This window comes from Hesperophylax consimilis, chromosome 17 (assembly GCF_061612785.1).
Source record: "Hesperophylax consimilis isolate HC1 chromosome 17, BYU_Hcon_1.0, whole genome shotgun sequence".
NCBI classification, from domain to species: domain Eukaryota; kingdom Metazoa; phylum Arthropoda; class Insecta; order Trichoptera; family Limnephilidae; genus Hesperophylax; species Hesperophylax consimilis.
This window is the reverse complement of record NC_142852.1, coordinates 30,480,379-30,490,632: the sequence shown is the minus strand read 5'-3', so window position 1 is coordinate 30,490,632 and position 10,254 is coordinate 30,480,379. Positions and strand designations below refer to the sequence as shown.

Below are 10,254 nucleotides of genomic sequence, written 5' to 3'. Positions count from 1 at the left end.
GTATTACAGAAATTCTGTAACAACCCCCACCTCCCCCATGGATTTCGAATAATTAATGGGGGAATCAAGCTTACGTAGAAAATTTGTGGGGAATATGTGAGTGCAGTTTAGAAATTACTTATTCTGAATCAATCCTCAGGTCGGTAATAAGGACTTTGAGTATTTTGTCACCGGTATTTTTACCAGGTATTTCTTTGGCCTAGTTGATAAGAACTGATATCAATTTAAATTCTAACATGCATTTTTTATTTGTAAACACATGTTCAATGATTTATAAGAAAACAAATTTAACAAATAAGTCGGAAGAGTTGAGAGACTTCTCTTGTTAGAGTGTGAAATTAATCTAAGATTCAAACGTTCCTATGAAATAATTCCAATAAAATGTTTTGAAATATCTCTTCGACTTGCCCACATTTTGGACAGAGTAAGCTTGCGGACGTTTAAAAATTGGCCAAAATCTGGCCAAATAAGGTCTAGTGGTTAGCAAATAGAATTAGAAAATAGTGTTGGAAAAGCAATCGCAAGAATTTAGCCGGTTTGCCTCCCCTGTGATCAGAAATTCTCATTGAATCGAATAATATGCAGGCAAATCTTTTAAACAAGGATTTTTATGAGATGTACACATTTTTAATCCATGTACTAAGATTTTTTGAAAATAATATAGTTATTTTGGTGACATGCTATAGTATTTTAAAGAGAAAATGGATAATACAAGGCATCTTTTTTATTTATATTTTCCGACTTTATGTCCGGGTTAAATCTTCACCACAGGAAAAATTAACCCTTCCACACACTTTTTCACAAATGATCATCTAGTCAATCCACATACTGCAAGTGCATTATATAAGCATAATAAATACAAAACAATACAAAAATAATACGTCAACTCACCAGAGATCAAATGGGAAAATAATTCACTGACACCGGATATTTTCATATCAGAGGGTTCGGCTCGGTAGAACTCCTAACAGGGCCTATAAATCCTACTGATCCCTCAACATAAATATTTAAAAAATCTTTCATTATCCTACATGTATTCAAAATGACCGACTTTTGCATCTTTATATATAAATTTTTCGATAGATCTAATACGCCTCAATTTTGTTTGAGAGAGCTAGGTATAATGCCAGTAGCCGAAATAACAAATGGTAATATTTTTGTCGTCTGAGAATGCCAAATTCTTTTTATCTCATTTATTATTATTATTATAATCTTATTATTGTCCAAAGAAGTGAAGATAGCGGTCCACAATGGAGTGCTGGTACCTACCTTGATGTGTGATAGTGAGGCATGGAACTGGCAGAGAAAGAATGAAAGTTAACTGAATGCTATAGAAATGAGATCCCTGAGGCGTAAGTGTAGTAAAACCATGTAAGATCGTGTGAGAAATGAGGAGATCCGCAAAGAGTGCAAGGCTGATGTAAGCGTAATGAAGTAAGTTAGATCAAGAAAGGGATGCTTGGATGGTTTGGGCATGTAGAGGGAATTAGCGAAGAAAGGATTGGAACGAGAATATAGTATGCAAATGTGAATGGTAGCAGAAGTCGGGTACGCCTGAGGAAGACATGACACGACCAAATGAATCAGATACGATCGGGCCATGTCAAGAGTCAGAATAATAGAAGAGTATGTATGAGACGATGAATGAATAGACCAGACCGAGTTGTTTGGCGGTCCGTTCTCTCTGCCTACCACTTCGGGAAAACGGCGTGATGGTTAATAAGTTAGTTAAGGCATCTTTTTTTCTGCTATAAGTCTATCGCTCTGGCCTACTGACAGTCGAGATCAGAGTTCTTGAACACGCGATAAGATGTTACTGGGTAAAAACGATACTGTTGGTCAAGGTTAATAGAAAATGTATTTAACCCATCCAGCGTTTGAGGGCCATATATGACCAGTCGTCCATATTTTTTTTAAAGTATTTTTTCTATCATGCAGAAATACTTGACGTTAGAAAGAGAAATTAATATTCTTTCCAAAATGATAATTCAAATTTTTATTTTTCATTATTTCTTATTTTTTATTATATGTACGAGATAAAAGTAAAGTTATAATATTCTTACCAATTCCCCAAACAAAAAGAGCGTGTTTTTGAAATATCGAGTTCTCTCAATTTTTCTACGAGTGGAGTAAAAATGTGGTTAGTGTTTTTGACAACATTATTCAAGTTTGTTAAAAATTGTATTATTTATAAATAGTAATGTTTACTTTAAATGTATACATCGGAAAGATAATTTTATCTAGTTTCTAAAACAGTATTTATTTTTACGTAAAATTAAAAAAAAATAGGATTATATAGCGCATTTGAAATACACAGAAAACATTGCAAACTGAACATGTGCTATTATCACAGGTATAAAAGTCACTATACTCTGAAGTAAATATCTTCAATTGCAACGAATATAAATATAAAACATCTGTTAAAAATGTAGTTTTATTCCAAATAAATCAAAGTACAAGCATTATGGGGTAACTCTTGTTTTAATTTTAAATAAAATGTATAAGCTATACTATATGATTATTGAATAATGTGTATAGTAAGTATAGTAACGAAATTTATAATAATTTGTCAAGTAGATTACACTTGTACATCTCTTGTTATGTTCGGTATTCTTTTTATTAATAAATAACTACGAAATTTGGCTGAAGCGGTTTTTAATAATACATCCGAAAACAATAAATAAACGTAAAAAATAAAACAAAATGATTTACGAAAGGAAGGTTCGAGAATGTTCCGAAGCGCGTCACGTAGGCAAAATAATTCGATCTCGATATCGCGGTTGCTGGTACTGTACGGACCATTTCGTTCACGTTGTCGCTTATCTAGTTGGAAAATAAAACATTCTCGAACATTCCAGTTGCCACAGAAACAAATATTTAAAAAAATAAAAGCAAATCCAAGAAGCTTGTTTGGAAACTTCTAGAAAAACGTTATAGTCAAGTAGTGGCGTAACACTACACATCTATAAACTAACAACGGTGATTTAATTAACAATATCATAAAATACAATTAGTGAATGTAGTATGCTTAATTACTTATCTTTTGACTCTTGAAAACGTAAAATATATTATTTTATACAACTTTTATATGATAACAGACTTCATTTCATCATTGACATCAAAGTATTTATTTCCTAATCTATGCAGGCGATATATTAACGAATTTTTTCCAACTAATAAATAACTAACTAATACAACAGAGTCGCAGTTACACGATACCAACAGCATTAAAATAAATAATTATAAATCTAAATAACTACATATATTAACCTTTCCCTTACTGTGCTAAAAAATCCACGCGTTCCGGTGCTGTGTAGTCAATACACATCTCAAAATAAGCGATTTAATATCGGAAACATATGAATATATTGAATATTCATAGCTAATCGCTTTTGCTTATTATATTTTATATCAAAAGTGATAATAATTGTAATTTAATTGCTGAAAACATGAAAAAACCATCGGCAGATGCTAAACAAACGTGCGAGGGGTCCACATCGACGGTCCGTGACCGACTGGCTGGCGGCTAGCACACACACAGCTATGCGGTAGGTATCGATGGTCCAAATCAAAATACAACTGCGGACGTGTGGATTTCTCATGTTCCCGCATAGCGAACTAAAGCGGGACATCAATAGCGTGTCATTTCCTCGCACACTCTTCGCGAAAATAAATATAAAATACACACCACAGATAAGGAAAGGTTAAAAAAACAACAGCTTTGTGAGAAGTGACTTTGCCTTGAGTTGATAAATCTCGATGTTTTGCCAATTCCTATATCCATAATATTATTATTTGTGTTGATAGAGGAAAATTTCCATCGCGGTGACTCGCAATCCTTGTGATACGAGGAAAATACGTTTTGTTTTTCTTTACTGGCTAAATGGCTTTTCTTTACTGGCTGATGTAAAACTTGACTATCCACTTTTGAAGTTTTCCAGTAGGTAAATACATATTATACAACCACTGAATAGAAGACTCACTCTAGAAATGTCACCACTGACTTACTTCAGTTTTAATTTTTTATTATTGATGAATTGAAATTGGGAATAACTAATATATTTTGGCTTATTGCACTGGTTGAGGAGTTCTGGCTTTACATTTAACTACATGGCCTTCATAATCGAGAGGTGAAGATCTCGACTAGCAAGCTGAAGATCACTGGCTTAAATCCCGGAGTGCGCAAGTAAATTTGAATTGATTAAATTTGTGTTATTTCACAAATTACTTATTTAAAATAATATATAGTATATTTGTGGCACGTTCCAGAGAGGATGATACTCTCAATATCGCCCTGGTGTAATTGAAACGTTGCTTGAAATGGCTTTGGACGTATTTGATGACCAAATCTGAATAGCCAGGTACTTCCCAACCTTCTTCTTTCCCATTTCCTTTCCCTCCCCACAACATTCAGCCTTATAACATACTCTAATTGGGGAAACCATAGTCTCACCGGCTGCAGACTTTTGGGACTATTTTTGTGTTCATAAGACAAGGTTAATTTATGCATAGCACAAAGAATAACAAATTTAACAAGTTTAATAAATGCCGCCGACGGGAATTGAACCTAATAATAATGTTGGTTATTTACGGGTGAAAAAATATAATAAGCAGTAATTGTTGATTGAAGTACTAGTACAAATTGAATTATTTGGCTTGTGGGAAATAAGCCGACGTAGCTTAGTGGTCCAGAGCACCTGACCGGACATCAGAAGGGGCGTGTTCAATTCCCGTCGGCGGCATTTATCTTTACTCCGGAGATATTTTCAATTTGTTTGAATATTTTAGTTATTGCTTATAATAATTTGTCCACGTATTTTGCTGAGATTTACAGCGCAACAATTTTGGGACTTTTCTGTGCAGGGTCTTATATACAGCCAGTCCACTAAACAGCATATTTCTAGTAAAGCGGCTCGTAAACCATAAGTTTCGTATCTCTGCTTCGTATGTTCATTATAAGAACCGTTAGTTCTAAGCATTGGCTATTCAGTGGAGTCAAGTGACAGACGTGCATCAAACTGTCAACAATTTGCCAACATGTTTTGTAATCGACCAATATTTTTACTGTGCGTGATATTGTTTTGTTGTTCTGGAGACCAGTTTGAGGAAAGTATGTATATTTTTATTTTATTTTATATTATAGAAACAACAGTACATGATTTACAGATATGAAACAATATACAGGAATAATAATGATATGTTTCACTGTAATGTCTGCTAAGTGGTATGTTTATTCCTTAATTACCAGGTGACGTGTGTAGTATATAGGAGTGTGTCTAATGTATGTGTTAGTGTTTGTGTGCGTGTGTGTCTGTATGTATGCGCATTGAACAGTTTAAATTATTGACATGATGCCACGTTTGAATTTGGGCAGTGAATCCGAAAAAAATGTCAAAAAATGTTAGAGTTTAGACAAATATTATTTGTGCTCGGTTAATTGGCGAATTAAATGCTGCATTTGTTTTATAATTAATTAATAGCACTGTATGTGTACGTCTCAAAGATATGTTAAAGTTAATAAGGGACAGAAGTTCGGTAAGTCGTGAAAAAATATTTTCGGGCGCCTACATTGATAATGCTGGTTAAACCTTATGAGATACATCAAAATAATGTACTACGGAATTGTGTATCTTAAAAAAGCCTACATAAAAATCTGTGATTATATATGTCTATCTCCTAAGGATAACCCCCAGTAAAGCCGGGTACTAGTATTTTATAAAGTACATCGCATACGATTGAAGGTTAAATAATGATAAACTTATTATTTTACAAGCAATAATTGTTCGCCTGAAACACTCATCCACATTGAAAAATCTCCTGATAAAAGATACATGACGCCAACGGGACTTGAACCCGTGTCCTTTCGATTCCCGGTCGACAGCTCTGACCACTGAGCTATGGCGTATATATTGAGGTATATATAGGCGTATATATTGGAGTATATATTGAATAATTTCGCGGGTAGGAGATAAGCCGCCATAGCTCAGTGGTCAGAGCTGTCGACCGGAAATCGAAGGGACACGGGTTCGAGTCCCGTTGGCGTCATGTATCTTTTATCAGGAGATTTTTCAATGTGGATGAGTGTTTCAGGCGAACAATTATTGCTTGTAAAATAATTGTTACCCTTTGTGCTATGCATAAAAAATCTTGTCTTAAAAACATTAGTTTACCAAAAAATAATAATTAATATTTGACAAGTTCAAGTATTTCACCTAAAAATGTAGACAATTTGTCTCGACGCCATCTAGTGAGAGAGTTAGCACTTACAATGCCTTTCTCATATAAAATAAAGTTGGTTGTTTTCAGGTGAAAAATGTAACAAGCAGTAATTGTTGAATGAAACACTAGTATATATTGAATAATTTCGCGGGTAGGAGATAAGCCGCCATAGCTCAGTGGTCAGAGCTGTCGACCGGAAATCGAAGGGACACGGGTTCGAGTCCCGTTGGCGTCATGTATCTTTTATCAGGAGATTTTTCAATGTGGATGAGTGTTTCAGGCGAACAATTATTGCTTGTAAAATAATTGTTACCCTTTGTGCTATGCATAAAAAATCTTGTCTTAAAAACATTAGTTTACCAAAAAATAATAATTAATATTTGACAAGTTCAAGTATTTCACCTAAAAATGTAGACAATTTGTCTCGACGCCATCTAGTGAGAGAGTTAGCACTTACAATGCCTTTCTCATATAAAATAAAGTTGGTTGTTTTCAGGTGAAAAATGTAACAAGCAGTAATTGTTGAATGAAACACTAGTATATATTGAATAATTTCGCGGGTAGGAGATAAGCCGCCATAGCTCAGTGGTCAGAGCTGTCGACCGGAAATCGAAGGGACACGGGTTCGAGTCCCGTTGGCGTCATGTATCTTTTATCAGGAGATTTTTCAATGTGGATGAGTGTTTCAGGCGAACAATTATTGCTTGTAAAATAATTGTTACCCTTTGTGCTATGCATAAAAAATCTTGTCCTAAAAACATTAGTTTACCAAAAAATAATAATAAACTTATTAGATTGTTCGCAATTTCCAGATAAAATAGCACGATGAAAATTTAATATAATATTGATAAATCGAGTTCTTCAGAATGGACAAAAGGTCACATATTAATGCATATTTATAGATGATCTTATAGGCTAGTTTACATCAGAAAACTGATTGCACAATGCACTATTACTATTATACTTCCACTTGTAAATATTGTTTTCCTTCTTAATTATTTAATTTTAGATGCCAAACCATCAGGCGAACACATCTCTGATGTGTTTTATTTTGTGTTACTATTAATGTTAGTATGCGTACTGTACCGAACAGCAGGCGGATGTACCAAAATAATTATTAAAATAATTAAGGAAATGAATATTTACTGTTATCACACATTTAACGACGACACGTATCATGTGTCAAATGGGATTTAACCGTAGTAATTAAAATTTGGTTTTTTTCTTGGTTACTTAATGCTCTCATGCATCCTGTTTAGAGATAAAGAATAATTGCTGTACATTAACACGTGTTGAATTTGAAATCAATAAATATGCAAACAACTGGCACAATCAGTCAGTTGTCCGACGACATTCGCAAGTTGTGTTTCTTTGCAAATCCTTACCCAAGGTACCCCCCAGATAGGGATGCCAGATGATAATTTGATAAAGGAGGGCAGATGGGTCCAAAAAGGAGGATTTTATGTAAAAAAGGAGGACATTCAGAAATTAAACGAATTTTTTTATACTATTTTACTTTATTTTAATAATATTTAGCTGAGCTGCTGCTTTAATTTTGGAAAGAAATTCTTGATTTTTTAACAAATAATAAATTATAAAAATCTTCACATTTCATGTTTTTGAAGTTGTATGGAGTAAGAATTAAAGATTTAACTGACTGCACACTTAGTATATTTCTCTCTTTGCTCCACTGAGTATTAATCAGTGAAAAAACTCTTTCCACATTTGCGTTATGTGCGCTTATACAAAAATAAAACTCGCAGATCTTGAGCAGTTCTAAGAAAAAGTCAATATTTTTAACACTTTTGAAGTAGATTTACCACTGCTCGTGCAACTTCAAATCATAATATGCTTCATCTTTATCTGATTTTGATTTAAGAAATGAAATCAAGTTACGTAGTTCGTAGCTACGTATCTTTCTAAAGCAATAGTGCCCTTGTTGCCCACATTTACATGGCAGTCGTAAACAGAACATTATATATACATTATGTATACACGGTGTCTAGAAACTCGTAGAACAATTGAAAAAGGTGTAAATCTACATTACACTTTTTGATGTCGATTTTGTGATACAACTTTTATTGATTTGAACTTTCGTTTTTAGGTAAATCGAATTTTTTTGTGCAAATTGGAAAAAAAAATTCGCCAGGGTGGGCAATCAGCTTGATATCATTTTAAGTGCATCAATCATGTAAACCTTGCGCGAAAAGCATTTTTATACTTTAGTTAGCGAAATAATGAAAAATGTTTAAAAAAATCTAAATACTAAGATCGAAAAAAAGTTATGTTTACAATTTTAATTTAAAAAAAATATTACGAATTTTAAAACATTAAAAATTAATTTATATTTATGTTTTTATAATATGCCAGACAGAGTATTGCACTCACTGCTCTGTTCTAGATATGATTTTGTCATGAAAACGGCACAATAAAGCTCACTAAATATCATTTTGTCATGAAAACGGAACAATAAAGCTCACTAAATATGATTTTGTCATGAAAACGGAACAATAAAGCTCACTAAATATGATTTTGTCGTGAAAACGGCACAATATAGCTCACTAAATATGATTTTGTCATGAAAACGGAACAATAAAGCTCACTAAATATAATTTTGTCATGAAAACGGAACAATAAAGCTCATTAAATATGATTTTGTCATGAAAACGGCACAATAAAGCTCACTAAATATGATTTTGTCGTGAAAACGGCACAATAAAGCTCACTAAATATGATTTTGTCATGAAAACGGCACAATAAAGCTCACTAAATATGATTTTGTCGTGAAAACGGCACAATAAAGCTCACTAAATATGATTTTGTCATGAAAACGGCACAATAAAGCTCACTAAATATGATTTTGTCATGAAAATGGCACAATAAAGCTCACTAAATATGATTTTGTCATGAAAACGGCACAATAAAGCTCACTAAATATGATTTTGTCGTGAAAACGGCACAATAAAGCTCACTAAATATGATTTTGTCATGAAAACGGCACAATACAGCACCCTACAGATGATTTTGTCGTGAAAACGGCACAATAAAGCTCCTCAGAGTTGATTTTGTCATGAAAACAGATCAATAAAGCACCATACAAATAATATAAATGCTGACATTGAAAACAAAAGTAAAATCGATTTCTGCTTTTTCCTACGTCTTTCCGGACACCGTGTGTACTATTTAAAAGAAAAACACAATATAATCAAATAAAACTATTTAGTTGCTAATACCGGGATTTGAACCTGCAAACTATGGATTTGTAGCCGATGATATTAACATCTCAACTACTAGCTATCATTTATATTTGAACACCTTTTGACCAGTGTAAAAAAAAATCATCTGAACTAGAGTGACGTTTTAATAATTTTTTTTTCCTTTCGACCATCTCGGTATAGCAGTAATTTGACGATTACAGCGCCCTCCATTTTTTAGTACTATTTGTTGACAGGCTGTGTCTGATTTACGTGTGTATTTGTTGACAGTTTGAAGATGACCGTGAACGGCCGAAACAGCTGTCACAATAATAATAAAAAAAAATATTGTACCAAGTAACCAAACACGGCTAAACCCACTACATACAACGTTTATTTTCTCAATAGTTGTCTTTTAAAGTGGTGATACGCGTTCAAATCCCGGCGTGCGCAAGTAAATTTTATTTGATGATTTTTTTTATTTCACAATTTATTAATTTGAAATATTATATAGTATACTTGCGGCACTTCCGGAGTGAAAGATACTCTTAGTATCGCCCTTGTGTAAGACCACCATTCAGAATTGAAACGTTGCTTGGTGACCAGATCTGAATAGCCAGGTAATACCCCACCCTCCTCCTTCCCATCTTCTTCCCTTCCACACAACTTTCACCCTAACAACATTAACCAATTGGGGATGCGATAGTCTCTCCGGATCCGTACAGTTGGGAGCTGTTGGGACTCTTGCGTGGTATTCGTATTTTAAAAATTTATTATAATAAATAAATTTTTTATATCAACTTTATTACTTTTCTACAAAACATTATAATAATCAGCCTTT

General features: G+C 33.4%; 1 protein-coding gene and 1 non-coding gene across 2 annotated transcripts in view; one reads left to right on the top strand and one right to left on the bottom strand.

Moving 5' to 3' along the window:
- Nucleotides 1-5,003: 5,003 nt before the first annotated feature.
- LOC149416404 (transmembrane protease serine 9-like) overlaps nucleotides 5,004-10,254 on the top strand; it is a 43,269-nt gene continuing 38,018 nt past the window's right edge. The window contains exon 1 of the mRNA XM_089641993.1: nucleotides 5,004-5,110. Within this exon, the coding sequence (XP_089498119.1) occupies nucleotides 5,038-5,110 (73 nt within the window). The 5' untranslated portion in view covers nucleotides 5,004-5,037. The remainder of the gene's footprint in view (nucleotides 5,111-10,254) is intronic.
- Nucleotides 5,833-5,905, bottom strand: TRNAP-GGG (transfer RNA proline (anticodon GGG)). The gene has a single exon. It is a non-coding gene; the product is annotated as a tRNA-Pro (tRNA).